Source organism: Lutra lutra, chromosome 15, assembly GCF_902655055.1.
Source record: "Lutra lutra chromosome 15, mLutLut1.2, whole genome shotgun sequence".
Taxonomy (NCBI): domain Eukaryota; kingdom Metazoa; phylum Chordata; class Mammalia; order Carnivora; family Mustelidae; genus Lutra; species Lutra lutra.
This window is the reverse complement of record NC_062292.1, coordinates 31,080,243-31,099,253: the sequence shown is the minus strand read 5'-3', so window position 1 is coordinate 31,099,253 and position 19,011 is coordinate 31,080,243. Positions and strand designations below refer to the sequence as shown.

Below are 19,011 nucleotides of genomic sequence, written 5' to 3'. Positions count from 1 at the left end.
TCACTTGGCTGTCATGCCAAGTGTCCTGTTGGGTACTGATGCATTCCACCGGTGCGCTAGGAATGGAGGCTACAGGTGGGGAGAAGATACAGTCTTTGTCTTCAAAAGTCTATAGTCCGTGGAGATTGCTGACAAATAAATATGCAGTTAGTGTCATGGGACAGATGTAAGACTGGAGGGCACATAGGACCTGTGTGAATAACTTGGAGGGGAGTCAGGAAGGGACTGTTCCCCATTGGCCCGCAGGTACATGGAAAGCACCCAGCATCATGAATCTATCACAGTACGCCAACAATGACAGCAGATATGGCTTCACCCGTGTCACACGGGCTTCAAATATAAGTGTGACGACACTGGGTGTTTGGGGACAACGCAGCGGAAAGGGAATCCCCATGTTCCGCTGTAGGAGCGTAAGTTGCTATTAACCACGTCTTTGTTTTCTGTGTTCCGACATGTTGACACGGGGCCTTGCTGACCATGGAGAGACGGCCCTCCCCGAGATTAGTAAACCAGAGCTCACACACCCCACCACCGCCTCTACAGGCTCTCACACTCTGGCCCACCCCTGGCCTCCCCGCCTCCCGGCCACCTGGGGCTGCCCTGTGTGTCCTTTGAGACTTCCATGACTCCTGTTTCTAGAAAACCATGAGTGGGACAAGCTTCTTCCTGCCTGATGGTCATTTCCTCCATCTGTGCATCCAACCACAGTGCACAGCCACAAAGCCTGGGCTCCCTTAAAGCATGCATGCCTCTTGGAGGGCAGCAGGCCAAGCCTCAACTCCCAGAAGGAGCTCTGGTAGCTAAACGATGAGGCTCACACCTGGGAAGCAGCTGGGGTGGTTCCCATTCTTATTAACTGGTCACATTCATGGCTATTCTATGATGGTGGGAAATTAGGAGCAGCCTGGTGCAGGGGAAGGCACTTGGGGAGCCCTGCAGCCCCCATCTAAGCGTGTCTCCCTAATGGACAAGCTGAGACACGATGGGGCCAAGGCCACAGGAGGGGCTTCCTCTCGCCCCGCCAGCCTGGGGCGGTGATGCGCAGCAAGGGGACCTCGGAGGTAAAGTCCGGCTCCTCCATGGCGGTCACTCAGGGACACAGGCACAAAGCCACTTAGCTGTCTGAAGTTTGTGGCTTTCAGGAGCCTCTGGTAGTGCTTTCAGAAAGACCTTCAGTGGTTAATTACATTAAAAGTGTTATCTTCCTGACTTTTTTTTTTCATCTCATCTATCACCTTGCCTTGTCTCCTCTTTTAAGATTCTTCCCTTTAAAGCCACCATCAGTGCAGCACAAACCACTTACTCAACGTTCACCCAGCATTCATTCAGCTCCCTTACAAACCTAACCCTGCAGCTCTTACACATGGCATCTTGCTTATTCAGTTCGGCAAATACGTCTTCCGTCCCAGTGCTGAAGATGCTCTCCGGGCCATGGAGATCCAGGATGGAACAAACCAATGATGCTGGCCCTCCTGGAGCACACATTCCACAGAAGGACACCGGCCGTGACTCATCCCCACTCCCCATGCTTCCACCCCAGAAAGGATGTCCTTCACCTGGGACATTCCTGATGTTTCAGGACTTTTCTTCTGGAAATGGCTGCCATCTACCGGGTATCTCTAAGTTGACAGAGAGCAGGAACAAGGTCTTAATCTTCACATCCATCATCACGCCAAGGATGATTATCGGCTGAATGAAGGAAGGGCGTGTCTTTCCACAGAAACACAACCAGTGTGGCCAAAGCAGGCACTGGACATGCTTCAGTGAGTGATGGGGACGTTTTCTCGGGGGACTTCCTGGCAGAGGACTTTGTAAATATTCACAGAGCCCCCACGTGTAGCCCTGCAGTGGACCTGGTACCACCAAGGACAGGGGTGGGTGCAGTCATGGGGCTGTCCTTGGTGGGGATGAGAGTTCTCAGTGGGATGTCAATCCGGTCAGGGAGGTCAGAGAAGGCTTCCCTGGGACCAAGACTTCAAGAAGAAGCTCTGTTCCTTGTGGAGGGGGGGGACAGTTACTGATGTTGCCCAGAACAGTGGCCATGTAGAGACCCAGATGGGTAGACCAAGGTGCCTCTGGCCACTTCCTGCTGACAGTAGCCTGGCTGAGACCCTGCCCCAGCTCTCCGTGTGGGTGCCCGGGCTGGAACTGGGGGGCAGGGGAAGGCCGAGGGTGCCCACCCAGCTGCTAACTCCAGCAAAGGGCTCACGTGCACGGGCATTATGCTACACGCAGACCCAGTGGACCAGCCGGGCCAGACCCCCATGGCACAGTGGTCCTCCCTTGTTCAGAGCTTCCTGAAAAACACTTTTCTTTTGAAGTTAAAAACCCCAGGCTCAACTGTAACCAACCAGGGGAGGGAAAGACAGACTTTAAAAACTCCATGCTTTTTATTAAGTTTTAACAAACTTAAACTTCAGAAAAACTTCAACAAAATGCCTGTTCTCTTGAGGATGATAAAGTGACCCCTTATCCGGTACATGATGATGTGCAACTCTTCCCCCCACGTTTCTACCAGAAAAACCTCTCTGGATGTTTAGCATTACAAACTCTTTCCAATAAGATTCCAAAAGTAAGTAACTGTGCCGTTTTGTGTGTCTGGGTCCCCATTAGCTCGGAAAGTGCTATTTTGACTCTTTCTTTTCTTGACAAGAATTGGCTAATTACCATCTGCTTTTAATTGCACAAAGGTGACAAATGGGAAAACCATCAAAATCCTGAAGTGCCGCTCCACCGCCAATGCTTAAAATCCTCTCCTGCCCCCCTTGACCACACTCGATTCCACAGCTCTGGGTTGGGTCCTCACTCCACCACCACAGGGCGCCCCATCTGTGCCCCCTATATATCCCGTGTGTGCCCGCGGGAGGCCAGCCCCACCTGCGCGGCAGCCGTACGGGGTTGACAGGGACCGCGCTCACAGGGATGCTTCCGCATCCACTCCACCTGCTTACACGCGCGGAAGCTCCCACGTGGAAGGTTCCACCCGTGCATAAATGCTGGCCTCCATGGAAACCTGACTTTCATGGTGCCAGGCTCGTATCCCATGATTTTCTTTTTTTTTTTTAAGATTTTTATTTATTTATTTGACAGAGAGAGATCACAAGAAGGCAGAGAGGCAGTCAGAGAGAGAGGAGGAAGCAGGCTCCCTGCTGAGCAAAGAGCCCGATGTGGGGCTCGATCCCAGGACCCTGAGATCATGACCTGAGCCGAAGGCAGCGGTTTAACGCACTGAGCCACCCAGGCGCCCCCACGATTTTCTTTTTTTAAAGAAGTTTACAGACTACAGTTTTCATTCTTTGTAGGGCATGAGCCTGAGGTTTCCGTTGACCGCCCTGGGTGTTCACATGAGATTGTTTTTTCTTCACTCTTTGGTGGCTCTTGGATTGTTACCGCGTCCGTGTCTTGCGTGTGGGCTTGGAGAGTGGCTCTGTGCCCTATTTGTAGATACTGTAACTCTGGGGCATCTGTGTTCTTGGGCGAGGTGAAGAAAACATGGGGAAGGCATGAAATACTGAATTTCTGTGAAACTATTCCAAAGCTGCATTTGGAAATTCGTAATTTACCCTCATATCCAGCCAGTGAGAAAAACACCTTGGACCCAAAAATCATCTTCTTAAAAAAGGTGATCTCAAAGCAATGCAATAGAAATATACCATAAGGGGCGCCTGGGTGGCTCAGTGGGTTAAGCCGCTGCCTTCGGCTCAGGTCATGATCTCAGGGTCCTGGGATCGAGTCCCACATCGGGCTCTCTGCTCAGCAGGAAGCCTGCTTCCCTCTCTCTCTCTCTCTCTGCCTGCCTCTCCGTCTAGTTGTGATCTCTCTCTGTCAAAGAAAGAAAGAAAGAAAGAAAGAAAGAAAGAAAGAAAGAAAGAAAGAAATATACCATGATATATATTATATATGGGGCAATTTTAAGTTTACTAGTAGCCACATTAAAACAAGCAATATGCGAAATTAACTTTGACAATGTATTTTCTTTCTTTCTTTCTTTTTTTAATTTAAGAGAGAGAGAAAGAGAGAACCGGCAGGGGGAGCAGCAGGCAGGGAAAGAACCAGATTCCCTGCTGAGCAGGGAGACCGATCTGGGGCTCGATCCCAGGACCCTGGGATCATGACTTGAGCCGAAGGCAGACGCTTAACCATCTGAGCCACCCAGGCACCCCAATAATGTATCTTCTTTAGTTCCTTTTTGTGTTTGAAATAGCATCTAGGGCACTTAAGGGGCTCCATTTGTGAAGCGTCTGCCTTCAGCTCAGGTTGTGATCCCAGGGTCCTGGGTGGGAGCCTGCCATTGGGCTCCCCGCTCAGCGGGGAGTCTGCTTCCCCCCTCTCCCTCTGCCTGCTCATGCTCTCTCTCACTCTTTCTCTCAAATAAATAAATAAAATCTTTAAAAAAAAAAATAGCATCTCGGGACGCCTGGGTTAAAGTGGGTTAAAGCCTCTGCCTTCCGCTCAGGTCATGATCCCAGGATCCTGGAATCGAGCCCTGAATCGGGCTCTGCTCAGCCGGGAGCCTGCTTCTCCCCTCTCTCTCTCTCTGCCTGCCTCTCTGCCTACTCGTGATCTCTGTCAAATAGATAAATAAAATCTTAAAAAAAAAAAAAAAAGCATCTCAAGTAACCAGTATACAAAAGTGTTGAGATATTTGGTGTACTCTCACAGTCAGTTTTTGAACTCCAGCGTGCATTCTAGAACACTCGACAGTTGGAACTACCCACAAAGTAGCTCCGAGAGCCAGGAGCGGTGCTGAGAGAGAACTTGAAGTGGCCAGAGCCAGCTTCCCAGGAAGCACGTAGAGCATACTCCCATTTCCGAGATTAATCTGAATTGTGCGGTCTGAGCATGTTTGCCATATTTTCCAAAACTCCAACAAATGAAAAACAGGGGTCCCAGATCTTTATTTGGCAGAAGGCCCAAATTCTGGGGCATCCAGGGAAATGCATTGGGGATTTTCCTGCCAAATAAAAAGAAAGTTGATTGTTTGCAGTATGGAGGAATGCCTGGCAGCTTAGCATTAGGTAAACATCTCTTTCATCTGCCCCAGGGGGAGGAGCCCATCATCTCTCCAGGGCTCCATCCAATTCCTGCCCTCCTCTGCTACGCTCCAAGCTCTCTAGCCTCCTTGGCAGCCCTCAGAGGAAATGTGTCTCCTCCCCCACCTCAGTCCAGTCCCTTCCAGGCATTTTATCTGTTGTACCTCATCTCCAAGTACCTCATCTCCAAGACTGCTGCTCCATGGAGCTGGTCACTGCCGCTCACTCCTGCCCAGGCTTCTCCAGGAGAAGACCCTCAGGTCCTGGTCCCTCGACCTCTGACCTGGCCCCTCCTGGCCCCCAGCCCCTGTCCAGGTTCACCTTCCTTTTTGCTCACCTGGATCACTGAACCGATCTCCTTACTGGTCCCTCTCCAATCCTCACTTCTCCCCAGTTTGCCCCCCACACTGCTGCCAGGCTGAGTTGCAAAATATAGACCCACTCAGGTCACTTCTTTCAGTTTCCAGACACTTCTGGACCCCTCCCTGTTGTCTACACAGTAGATTTTCAGCACTCTCTATAAGTAGAACTTCAGTTCTCCTCAATGGGGTGTTACCAAGAGCCCCAGGCTGTAGAGCAGGTAAAGCGTGAGCTGCTCTGGGGGCAGAGGGGCAGAGGAGGGGCAGGGACAGACGCCTCTGGGCTGCAAAGCTGCCCACCTGGCCTCGGGCCCACGGCAGCTGCCACAATCCTAGAGTGGGAAGCTCTGCTCCCAGCCAGACATGGAGGTCCTCATGGAAACCAGGCGCGGCCACAGTCCTGGTGTCATCACCTGGGATCCCAGCTGCCCCTAACTTTCGTGCCAACAGCGCCTTGCATGGAACCCTCTGGACCGACAACCCAGATGAACTCATCTTCTGAACTGGGCCTCTCTCCTCTAGGGATTCCGTTAAAGTCACTAACCACTTGTCACATCTGTGCCCCAGATGTGTTTCTCCTGGCAACGTGTTGGGCAAGGGTTCCAGATGACCTTCTAACCCTGTGCCACGATCAAGTTAACACTGTGCCCTTCATTCAGTCAGCAACGAGGTGGGGGGGATGGCGAGCCATCTCCAGCTCCACGAGGAATTCTGAGAACCCCCTGGGGGAAGCAAGAGGCCAAGAGCCCACAAGTGGGAATTTGACTCCTTGGGTTCTTGGCCTGGCTTTGTGCCAAACTTGGGTCTTTCCATTCATCCCTACACTGCTACAGTCTTACTCCTCTTGGAATAATCATAAAGATAATTCTAATATTTATCAGGCAGCAACCACATGCCAGGCACTGCTGTAAGCATTTTTCATGGATTAACTCATTTTTGCTTTACAGAACGAAGCACAGTGTTTACTGGATGGAACTCCCCTTTCCCAGTGATATTTGGAGCTGAAATCCACGGACAATCTCCAGCAGGGATGAAGAAGCCAGAACTTGAGCAGCGAAGCATCCAGTCGAGGGGACTCTGCGGGTTGCTGGCAGGGCTCCTGGCCCTTGGATGCCTGTGCTCCGTCCCCCATAACCCTGTTCTGCAGTGACAGGAAGCGGCTGGTACTGGCTGCAGCCCGATTTCCAGGCAGAAAAGTTTCCTAGGTGTTTTCCAAAGCTTTAACTAGAGCTAGGACACTCGGATATCAGCATGACTCAGTTCATACCTAAATAGCTCTTAATTTAAATTATTCCATTTCAGATGGAATTTGATTTTTTTTTTTAAGTCACCTCTTAGTAAAAATTCACATCACAAAGGCATTTTTCTGGCGATGATATAAGTAGCACCAACAGAAATCTCGGGCTTCTGTTCCCATCGGAATGTGCTGATGGGTCCCTCTGAGGCTGCACTGTGGGTACATGGCCAGGTCTCAGATTTGTCTTAAGGACAAGTTATCAATTCCTACCAGGCCTGCCTGGGAGGATTGGTGCAAAGTTGGTAACTCACAGGGTCCTGCTTAGTCCTCTCCTGTAAGGAGTGACCATATTTGGAGAATATTGCCCAGAACTTTTCCCCACTGTACCCCAGACAAAGGAGCATAGCCAAGACCCACAGCACAGGATGAATATGGAATTACCCTAATTCCATTCTTTTCTTAAACTGGGAAATCTGCAGAAACTTCTGTAAGCCCATATATTCATTTAAGTCTCACAATTCTTAACTGAGGCCTCTCAGGACATCAACATAACATTTACTACTGCACTGAAGTGCAAAGCCCTTAGGGATAACTTTATCTCACCCTCAGGACAGCTCCTCTCCTCCATTCCCCTTTTCCAGAACGCCAGAGACCACACAGGTGGAGAGTGGCCAAAGACACTCAGACTCACCTTTCCAGGATCAGATCCAGTGCTTTTCCCTGGACCTTAGGGAACCTCACCAAGGAAAAATAAGCTCTCTCTCTTCCCAGATGACATGTTACTTTATATGGAAAACCCAAAAGACTCCACCCCCAAAGTACTAGAACTCATACAGCAATTCAGTAATGTGGCAGGATAAAAATCAATGCACAGAAATCAGTTGCTTTCTTATACACTAACAATGAAAATACAGAAAGGGAAATTAGAGAATCAATCCATTTACTTTAGCACCAAGAACCATAAGATACCTGGGAATAAACCTAACCAATGAGGTAAAGGATCTATACACGAGGAACTACAGAACATTCATGAAAGAAACTGAAGAAGACACAAAAGGATGGAAAACCATTCCATGCTCATGGATCGAAGAATGAACATTGTTAAAATGTCTATACTGCCCAGAGTAATCTAAACTTTCAACGCACCCCAATCAAAATTCCACCAGCATTTTTCGAAGTGCTGGAACAAACAGTCCTAAAATTTGTATGGAACCAGAAAAGACCCGAATCACTAAGGAAATGTTGAAAAAGAAAAACAAAAGTGGGGGCATCACGTTACATGATTTCAAGCTATATTACAAAGCTGTGATCACCAAGACAGTATGGTACTGGCACAAAAACAGACACACAGACCAGTGGAACAGAGTAGAGTCCAGATATAGACCCACAACTTGACAGAGCAGGAAAAAATATACAGTGGGAAAAAGACAGTCTCTTCAATAAATGGTGCTAGAAAAATTGGACAGCTTTGTATGAAACTCAACCATTCTCTTACACTATACACAAAGATAACCTCGAAATGGATAAAAGACCTCAACATGAGGCAGGAATCTATAAAAATCCTAGAGGAGAACATGGGCAGTAACCTCAACATCAGCCACAGCGCCTTCTTTCGAGACACGTCTACAAAGGCAAAGGAAACAAAAGTGAAAATGAGCTTTTGGGACTTCATCAAGATCAAAACTTCCTCACAGCAAAGGAAACAGTCAACAAAACAAAGAGGCAACCCATGGAATGGGAGAAGATATTCGCAAATGACACTACAGACAAAGGGTTGATATCCAAGATCTGTAACGAACTCCTCAAACTCAGCACCCAAAAACCAGATAATCACGTCAAAAATGGGCAGAAGACATGAACAGACACTTCTCCAAAGAAGACATACAAATGGCTAACAGACAGAAGAAAAAAATGTTCATCATCATTAGCTATCAGGGAGATTCAAATCAAAACCACATTGAGATACCACCTTATACCAGTTAGAATGGCCAATATTAACAGGACAGGAAACAACAAGTGTTGGAGAGGATGTGTAGAAAAGGGAACTCTCTTACACTGTTGGTGGGAATGCAAGCTGGTACAGCCACTTTGGAAAATAGTGTGGAGATTCCTCAAAAAATTAAAAATAGAGCTTCCCTATGACCTGCAATAGCACTACTGGGTATTTACCCCAAAGATACAGATGCAGTGAAAAGGAGAGCCATCTGTACCCCAATGTTCATAGTAGCTGTTAGGGTCCGTAATCAAAGGAGCGAGACTGATACAAAGCAAAGGTCAAGCAAAGCTTTATTTCACACCAAGCATCGAGAATCAAACTGACCGGTCAGGGCCGTCTCTTGCAAAGAGGCGACCCCTCCCAGCCTCACAGACTAACTTTTATAGAGGTAGTTTAGCCGGGCTATACACAGGTGGCCAATGAGATTGCAATACACAGAAAAAACTGCACAGTCATGCTAAGTCTGCCACACACAGGAAAAAAAAAAACTGCTAGGTAACACACGGGTGGCCAATTGAATTTCAATTTACCCTAGTAGATATATGCGCGCCCAACTGATTGGATGTCTTCACCTGGCCTGACCTGCCCTTGTATCTAGGCTTTGCAAGTAAGTTCCTCTGGGAGGGGCAGGGTCAATCTAAGTTTACTGCATAGGGTCAATCTAAGTTCACTACATAAACACAAAATGACTCCCTCTGGCCAACCAGGCCCTTACAGTAGCAATGGCCACAATCGCCAAACTGTGGAAAGATCCAAGATGCCCTTCAATGGATGAATGGATAAAGAAGATATGGTCCATATATACTATGGAGTACTATGCCTCCATCAGAAAGGATGAATACCCAACTTTTGTATCAACATGGACAGGAATGGAGGAGATTATGATGAGTTAATTAGTCAATTATATGGTTTCACTTACTTGTGGAGCATAAGGAATAACACGGAGGACATGGGGAGTTGGAGAGGAGAAGGGAGTTGGGGTAAATCGGAGCAGGAGATGAACCATGAGAGACTGTGGACTCTGAAAAACAATCTGAGGGTTTTGGAGGGACGGGGGGTAGGAGGTTGGGTGAGCCTGGTGGTGGGTGTAATGGAGGGCACATATTGCATGGAGCACTGTGTATGGTGCATAAACAATGAATCTTGGAACACTGAAAAAGTAAAATAAAAAATTTTTTAAAGCAACAAGGAAAAATAATCTCGCAAAACTGGAGAAAAGGGACTAAAAACAATGGATGTGGGTTCAGCGGTAATTTGCTGATGCTATTTCAGAAGTGTGCACACAACATTCATATTTTGACAAAAGCAGTAATTGCTACACTAGGGAAAAAATAGACTAGTCTTTTTCCTGTTCTAAAGTTTTTTTTTTAAAAAAGTAAATAAAACATACTGGGGCTTGCTAACTTAAACCGGCAAAAAGGTGGGGAAGTGTGTGAATGTGCTCCAGCCTCCACTCACTTTGCATACAGGGCACCACGACCATCGCCCGAGTTCCATTCTGGAATGACCCCTTCACCAGAGTTCTTTTAAAATCCTGCTACTTGAAGGTATACAAATGAGAGGTCAGTCCCTGCCTGAAATACTGGGAGCTCCTAGTGCCCCTCAGCTTTTGGGCTCCCGATTCCCGCAGTCCCCTCCCCCTAGCCAGGCAGGTGCCGGAAGGCCAGTGGTAGAGGAGCATTGTGAAGTGGGCAGAGCGTCACAGGCGCGGACCCGGGGTCGGGGGTCGGGGGTCGGAGGGCGGGGGGCGGGGGTGGGGGGAGGCCCCAGCTCCGCAGAGCCCGGGACCTTCGCTCACACGCCGGGCACGAGCATGGAGGGCTTGGGCCGCTTCTCCCCGCGCTGCGTCCTGGCCACTGGCGGAAAGCGCACGTCGGCTGCACGGCTGCGTGGGCCCGGAGCTGGGACTGAGCGGTGCTTGGGCTCGGGGGCCACCACCCCGGGCGAGGTGAACGAGGTCGCCGCGTCCTGGCCCTACTCGCGCTGCGCGCCCATCGTGGGGCCTCGCCGGCGCAGGTGCTCCCACTCGCCAAGGGAAAGCCGCAGCCTGACCGACGTGGCCACGAGGCCCCCAGACCGCACCAGGAGGCCCAAGCCCCGAGGCCGGCACCTAGAGGACGCCTGGGGCGAGCCAGGGTCCAAGCCTCAGCCCAGAGGCGGCGCGCACAGCCCAGCCTGGCGGCGGCAGCCCCACCAACACAGCCCTCCGGCCCAGGGAGACTCGCCCTCACCTTACCCCGAGGGAGCATACACCCCCCTGAGCGGGATCTTCGGGGTGGAGAAGGCACAGAGTGGAGACCAGTGGGCGGTGCCATTGTGCAGGGGTCCAGGTCATTGGTCCCTGTCCTCGGCTCCCTCAGAGAAGTCTTCCGTGCCATCTCAAGAATTCAGGGCGCAGTCAGCATGCGTGTGCGCCCATAAGAGGGACAGCAGTGATCTGCTGGAGTCGTTAGCCAGCCAACTCTCCCAGCCTTCAGTGTCCAGCAAAGAGATTCAGAGCCCGCACGCCCAGATGCTCAAGAGCAAGCTGGAGGAGGCGGTCATGTCCTCCAGGGACCGGAAGATCGTGGCCCTAGTGCTGACACGGCTCCAGAAGGCCCAGAGGATGCGGGAGCTGCAGCAGCAGGCGGCGGTGGCCTGGGAGGAGCTGAAGCGCTCAGACCAGAAGGTGCAGATAACCTTGGAGAGGGAGCGCAAGCTGCTTCTGCAGGAGAGCCAGGAGCAGTGGCGGCAAAAGGAGCAGCGTGTCCGACGGAGGGATGGCAAAGCCAGGAGCGCTCCCCAGTCTGCCGAGCATGCGTGCAGGGCGCTGCGGGAGAAACCGGAGCGAGCCCGGGCGGTGGCCGAGCCAGAGCCTGCGCCCCGGAGGAGGACCCGAGAGCTGCTCTTGCAGGAGCCGGAGAGGATGGTGCAGGGCCTGCGAGAGCAGGACTGCCCGCAGCCGCAGGAGAAGCTGGAGCAGAGCTCTCACCGGAAGAGCCTGCCCACCGTGGAGCCCCAGAAAAAGGTCCAGGAGACCAACCTCAGTTCCCTCGTCAACTACCAGGCCCGGAAGGTCCTGCTGGACTGCCAGGCCAAGGCTGAGGAGCTCCTGAGGAAGCTGTCCCTGGAGCAGAGCTCCCAGCGGCCCCACGAGATCCCGCAGGGCCTGCTGCACGAGCGCCCGAGGGAGCTGAGGGACAGGGCGCAGAAGCCGGAGGAGCGGCTGCAGCAGGTGCGGCGGCGGGCGCAGGCCGTGGAGGAGCAGACGCGCGCGCGCAAGCGGCTGCTGGCGGAGCTGGCGGAGCAGAAGGGGCAGCAGGCCAGGAGCAACGTCCAGAGGGACATCAGGGACAAGGTGCAGCACATCCACGAGCTCAGCGTCCTGCGAGAGAAGAACCATCACATCCTGAAGCTGAAAGCCGAGAAGGAGGAGAAGTGCCACATCGCCGGCATCAAGGAGGCCATCCGGAAAAAGGAGCAGAGGATGGAGCAGATCTCCCGGGAAAAAGACGCCACCTTCGAGGAGTTCCAGAAGATCTCCAGGGCCTCCAGAAGAGACCACGCCCGCGCGCTGGCCAGCAGCTTCCTGGACCAGAGGGCGCGTGAGACCCAGCGGGGGGCTGGGACACCGGGCTGCTGAGAGCCGGGCGCCAGGGACCCGCACAGGGGTGAGGGAGACGGGGGCAATGGATGCCCTCTATAATCTGATTATAACTGAACACTGATTTGAAAAAGTATATAAAATAGCTGCACGTTCCTCTCATGAACAAGTTCATTGATTCATGCGGGGAGCTGAGAGGGTTGGGGATAAAAATTTGGGAGTTTTAAGAAAATGACTTGTGATCAAAGTTTCGATTTAAATAGAAAATATTAGCTCTTCAGTAACCTTAGGAGCACACATCAGGCCCATTTTTCTTTTTAAGATTTTATTTATTTGACAGAGAGACCACGAAAGAAGGAACACAAGTAGGAGTGTGGGAGAGGGAGAAGCCGGCTCCTGGCTGAGGAAGGAGCACGATATCCGGGCTTGATCTCAGGACCCTGGGATCATGAGCTGAGCCCAAGACAGACACTTAAGGACTGAGCCACCCAGGCACCCCCAGGCCCATTTTTGAGGAACTAAAGTCTGCAGGAGGGGATTCAGTTCTGGGTCATAAGTCTCTTCCTGTCCCAGAACTTACAAATTATAATTGGTATTTCCAAGGGATGCTTTGAGAGATGACAAATAAAATAATCAATGTAAGGTGAGATGTGAGGTACTAGACAGAAGAAATCTCCAAGATAGAAAAGAGATTGTATGAATGGGTGAGTGGGGGTAGATTTCTGTAAACAAGTGCATACTACATCCCCTCAGGTGTTTATAATGCACCTGAAAGTTTTAAAGGCTCTGAGAAGGCCTGCAGTAAAGAAATTTAATTGTTAAACCTAGAGTTTTACACAAACCGTGAACCCCTTTTTCCTCGGATCACTCCATGAAACTGGTGTTCTGTGACATATTTTGGATGATACTGCTGCTTCATCCAAGAGCTCGCTGGAATCTTCTGCTCTGATTCTTTGCACACTGCTCCTCTTTGGTCAGTCCTATCCAGTCTTTTGGAACAAAATTCAGTTGGAATCTATTTCTCCTCTGTCCCTCCTGAAGGAGGTGGATGATGTCATCTGTCTACCCACATGGTGTCTAATTGACCTCACCAGCCCTGAATGAATGACTCAGCATGATTCAGGAGCATGACATTTTCAAATTAAGGAGCCACAAGCTGAGTAGGACTTAACCCATCACGTTGCAAAGCTTCTGTCAAAAAATTAGCCAGGTTTTTCTTCAAAGCACCTAATGTAAATTTGTCTTTTGAAAAGAGAGAACAAATAAGCCTGATTGTCTTACTAGGATTTTTTGAAATGACATGAAAGATAACCTGGTCAGGATTTTGATCAGATATCATGATGAGAGTCACATTCTCATTTTTTAAAAAATTTATTATTTATTTGAGAGAGCATGGGAGTGGGGGGTGGACAAGCAGACCCTCACTGAGCTTGGTGCACAAGGCGGGGCTCAACCCCACAACCCCGAGATCATGATGTGAGTCGAAATCAAGAGTTGGTCCCTCCACAGATGGGGTCACCCAGGCACCCATATTCTCACGTAGTGGGGACGGGACCTTCTCCCTTTTTCGTGTCCTTTCCCCTGCCCTGGGAGCCCCCAGTGAGGCCTCATCGGGCCCTCCCTCCTTTGCTCAAAAAATGTTCCTATATCTTGCTTCAATTTCCACCTACTCTCTCCTCCTCCCTCGAGTTAATCCACTGTTCCAGCCACATGCTGCATGCATTCCCAGCATTGTGGGACAGCGCTGGATGCTTCAGACTTCCTGCGAATCTAACTCCTCCACTTGATGCCGTTGATCTGTGGAGGAAGTTACCTTCCTGAGCCTCAGCTTGCTCATCTGTAAAACAAAGTTATAATTCGTACTTGGGAGAGACGAGTAGATAATCAGCATAAGCTGCTCAGCACAGTGCCCAGAGCCCAATGCAGACAGTGTCGTCAAATGTTGCATTTTATTCTTGGTAATATTTGTGAGTTCCTTTTTCCCTGTCTCGACCCCCATTCATCAGACCCTGATTGGTGTCTCTGAGCCTCGTTTCCCTTCTTCCTCCTCTGTGAAATGTGGGGCACCTGGGCTGCTGGCCCTGACGTCACCCTTCCCAGACAGACGGTCTCATGGAGCACGAAAATATTGGGCTGGGTGGGGCACATCCATTCCACCATCCGGTTCTTGGCTTCCAAGCTCGACTCTCTGCTACAAGTCCAGGGTCACTGTCCAAGATATCATACCCATGCTCACCACAGTGGTCAATACACAGGAAAACAGTCAAGCAGGCTGTTTTGTTTTGTTTTGTTTTTAAGATTTATTTATTTTTTTGACAGAGATCACAAGTAGGCAGAGAGAGGAGGGGAAGCAGGCTGCCCGCTGAGCAGAGTGCCCGATGCGGGCCTCGATCCCAGGACGTTGAGATCATGACCTGAGCCGAAGGCAGAGGCTTAACCCACTGAGCCACCCAGGTGCCCCAAGCAGGTTGTTTTAACCCCACATCCCTATCCTATGATTTTACACCACTAATATTCTTTGCTCTCTCCAAGAAAGAAATGCATACTGTCATTCTTTGAGTCAATTGTTGCTGAATGTGATTGGAAACAATAATCAGTATAAAATCAGACTGACAGGAGATGGAATATACTTACTTTTCCCTATTACAACCTCAGAATAAATAAATGTATTTTCCCAGATACATATATACCCTGAAAATCATCTATGAAACAAACACGGGAAGACTCTGGACGTGGAAAGAAGGCCGACAGGCCATGGACTCAGGACCTGAGGAACCGTATAGAGTGAATGCCCTGGGTTTCCGTTCTACCGCATGTATCCCAGACCTGGAGCAGAAGAAGCAGGCAACCCAGAAGCACCGACAAGTCTCCTGTCTCTAGCCAAACCAGGAAAAGGGCAGCCTAATAAGACAGAAAACTTTCAGACAGTAGCTCTACTCCAGCCAAATACCACAGCAAACCCAGTGGCCCCCACCCCTACCCATGCCAAAAAAGACCTCTGCCATCACAGTTCCCCATTGCCAGTGCAGACCAAACAGGGAGCTGAGGCTTCCAACCCCCACACCCACCCACTCACCCTCCCTCACTGCCACCTCCACCACAGTCACCACGACCACCCACTCCCATGCCCATGATTACCATGACCACCCACCACCACAACCATCACCACCCCCATGCAGTAACAGGGTGCCCCTCCCTCTTCCTGCCAGGTGGTGTCAAAAAAGGCTAGTGAACAGTGAGAAGTTTTGTCACCATCCATCCGTCAGGGAGTATCCGTGAGGCCTCAAGGGGAGTGAGCACTCCCACCCTCACCCAGCAGTGATGAGGAACCCCCCACACACACCGCAGGTGGCAGTGGAGCCTGGGTGGGAAACTCGAATTCTCCCTCCACCTGGCATTAACAAGGCCTCAACCTCCCTCCTTCTGGAGCAGTGAGAGAGGAAAACAGATAAGACAGAAGGTTTAAATAAGATCTAGTCTTATGAAACTCAGAATGACCAGATTTCAACTGAAAATCACTTGTCATACCAAGAACCAAGAATATTTCAAATTGAATGAAAAAGACAACATGGAGATGACAAGGAGAAATAGCTAAAGATTCTACAGCAGACACAATAAAAGTTCTGTAAACAATTATGAACACACTTGGAACAACTGGAAAAAAAAAACAACTAAGTCTTGGCAAAGAGAAAGTCTCAGCAAAGAAATGAAAGGTATAAAGAATCACCAAATGGAAAGTTTACAGCTGGAAAACATAGCAACAAAAATAAAAAGCTAAGTAGATAGGCTCCACAGCAGAAAGGAACAACAAAACCACCCAATCTGAGAACAGAAAATTTGCCAAGGCAGGGGGGGCAAGACCGGAAGGTCTTGTGGACTTGTGGGCCTATAACAAAAGATCTAGTGTCACCGAGGGAAAGGAGGAGAAAGCAGGCAGGGCTCAAGGAAATAATTGCTGAAAAATTTACAAACTTGGTAAACGAACTAACCTTACATATTCCAGATGTTGTGTGAACCCCAAAAAAGGGTAAACCCCCAGAAATGCATAAAGACACATCTTCATCCTTTGGGTCCATGGTCAAAGGAGCAAGACTGATACAAGCGAAGGTCAAGCAAAGCTTTATTTCGCACCAAGCATCGAGAATCAAACTGACCGGCCAGGGCCGTCCCTTGCTAAGAGGTGACCTCTCTCTTCTTTACAGACTAGCTTTTAAGGGCAAAGACCATGTGGTTGGGCCTGGCCACGCACAGGTGACCAATGAGATTGTAACACAGAGAAAGCTGCACAGTCCTGCTAGGTCACACATAAGTGACCAAATGAATTACAATTTACCCTGTAGTAGATATTTGAACTAGCCTATCACCTTGGTCAGAATTGGTGCCCAAAGGGCGGGGCCCATACTCCTTGGTAGCTGGGGAGACAGACACCACGGATTGGATACCTCCGTCTGGCCTGACCCACCCTTGTATTTGGGCTTTGTTACCTGGGACTGGTTTCCGGGACTTGTTTTTAAGTAAGTTCCCTGAAGGGGGAGGGGCAGGGGCAGGATGGAGCTGCTCTGGCTAAATAGGCCCTTACATAGTCAAATTTCTAAAACTGAAAAAAAGAAGAAATTCTTCTTTTAAAAGATTTTATTTATTGGGGTGCCTGGGTGGCTCAGGGGGTTAAAGCCTCTGCCTTTGGCTCAGGTCATGATCTCAGGGTCCTGGGATTGAGCCCCACATTGGGCTCTCTGCTCACTGGGGAGCCTGCTTCTTCCTCTCTCTCTGCCTGCCTCTCTGCCTACTTGTGATCTCTGTCTGTCAAATAAATAAATAAAATCTTTAAAAAAAAAAAAAAAGAATGAGAAAACAAGCCACAGACTAGAAGAAAATATTTGCAAAATAGTGGCTATGTTTTAATACAAGAGAAACTCTCAAATTAGTTATCTAAGCTCCCAACTCAAGAATCTAGAAAAAAGCAAAGTACATTCAAAGCAAGAATAAAATAACAAAAGAGCAGAAATCAATTAAACTAAAAACAAAAACAAAAACAGAGATTTTTGGAAAGTTAGATGAAATGGACAAACCTCTACCGAGTGATAAAGAAAAAAGAGAAGACACAGATTCAACATCATAAATGAAACCGCGATATCACTACGGACCCTAAAGACGTCAGAAGGGTAATAACGGGGGACAACTGTATACATGTAAATTTGAGAACTTAGATAAATGGACCAAGTCCTCCACAGACACAAACTACCACAACTCACCCAAGACAAAATAGATCACTTAAACTGTCCATAACTGCAAATGAAATTAAATTCATAATTTAAAAACCCTCCCCCCAAATTTCCAGGCCCAGACGATTTTACTCAAGGATTTCACCAATACTTAGGGGCTCCCAGATGGCTCAGTGGGCTGAGCATCTGACTTGATTTGGGCTCAGGCCGTGGTCTCCGGGTTGTGGTGTTGAGCCTGGGGCCAGCTCTGTGCTCAGCTCAGAGTCTGCTTGTCCCTCTCCCTCTGCCCCTGCCTCCCATGCACTCTCTCTCTCTCTCTCTCTCCCTCTCTCTGAAATAAATTAATTAATTAAAATCTTCAAAAAAAAAATTTCACAAACACTTAAGAGAGCTGACACCAACTCTGCACAGCCTCTCATAGACAATAAAAGAGGAAGGACCCCTTCCTGGTTTGTATCCGGAAGATAGTGGTACCATGATACCCAACCAGATAAGGACAGAACGAAGCAAACCAAAAACCGCACAAGGATGTCCCTCATGAATATAGACATAAAAGTCCCTAAGAAAACATCAGCAAATCACACTCAACAATGTATAAAAAGAATCATATGCCACAAGGACGTGGGACTTATTCCAAGAATTCAAAGCTGATCCATTCTTTAAAAACAGTCACCATATCAATAACTCACGTATTTAACAGGCTGAAGAAGGAAAATCACAAGAACATATCAACAGATACAGAAAAAGCACTTAACAAAATTCAACACCCGTTCATGAGTAATCCTTTCAGAAAAATAGAGGGAAACTCCTCCGCTCAGTAAAGAGCATCTCCAAAAATTATTCCGCAAACGTTACAGCCAACAGTGAGAGAAGAATGCTATGTCCCAGATCTGAAGCAAGGAAGGATGCCTGTTCTCCTGGCTCCTGTTCTAGGGCTGGGTGGGGGAAGGAAATCAGAGATAAGATTAGAACAGAAGAGATAACACCATGCTGCAGATGACAGGGTGGTCTGGGTGACAACCCCAAGGAATGCGCACAAATCTTCTGATAAATGGGTTCAGCAAGGTCACAGAATAGAAGATCAACATACAAAAACCACTGTCTTTCTTTTTTTTTTAAGATTTTATTTATTTGACAGACAGAGATCACAAGTAGGCAGAGAGGCAGGCAGAGAGAGAGGAGGAAGCAGGCTCCCCCGTGAGCAGAGAGCCTGATGCGGGACTCGATCCCAGGACCCTGGGATCATGACCCGAGCCGAAGGCAGAGGGTTTAATCCACTGAGCCACCCAGGCGCCCCAAACCACTGTCTTTCTATATACTATCAGCGAACACGTGGTTGTTGAAATAAAAAAAAAAAATTGAGTACCATTCACAGTTGCCTAAAACTACGACACCATTCACATCTAGGTTTTCTTTGATACAAATCAAACAAGACCTGTGTAAGACTTGTCTGCTGAAAACCACAAAATGTGGATGAAAGAAACTAAAGAAGACTGACATAAGCAGGAAGCTATACTGTCCGTCGACCAGAAGCCTCAACAGAATAAAGATGTTAATTCTCCCCAAACTCACAGACAGATT

General features: G+C 49.0%; 1 protein-coding gene and 1 long non-coding RNA gene across 2 annotated transcripts; one reads left to right on the top strand and one right to left on the bottom strand.

Annotated features, from left to right (window-relative positions):
* The first annotated feature begins 10,360 nt into the window (after nt 1-10,360).
* On the top strand, nt 10,361-12,364 carry CCDC185 (coiled-coil domain containing 185). Its single transcript, XM_047705155.1, has one exon. The coding sequence runs from the start codon at nt 10,439-10,441 to the stop codon at nt 12,245-12,247; it is 1,809 nt and encodes a 602-aa protein (XP_047561111.1). The 5' UTR covers nt 10,361-10,438; the 3' UTR covers nt 12,248-12,364.
* A 247-nt stretch (nt 12,365-12,611) lies between these two features.
* Nucleotides 12,612-18,253, bottom strand: LOC125086445 (uncharacterized). Its single transcript, XR_007123198.1, has 3 exons — nt 18,120-18,253; nt 15,552-15,631; nt 12,612-14,045 (listed from the first exon to the last, which is right to left on the bottom strand). It is a non-coding gene; the product is annotated as an uncharacterized LOC125086445 (long non-coding RNA).
* Nucleotides 18,254-19,011: the final 758 nt, after the last annotated feature.

What these genes read in the sequence shown, in the direction of transcription:
- CCDC185 (XM_047705155.1), top strand. Translation starts at nt 10,439, where the DNA reads ATGGAGGGCTTGGGCCGCTTCTCCCCGCGCTGCGTCCTGGCCACTGGC.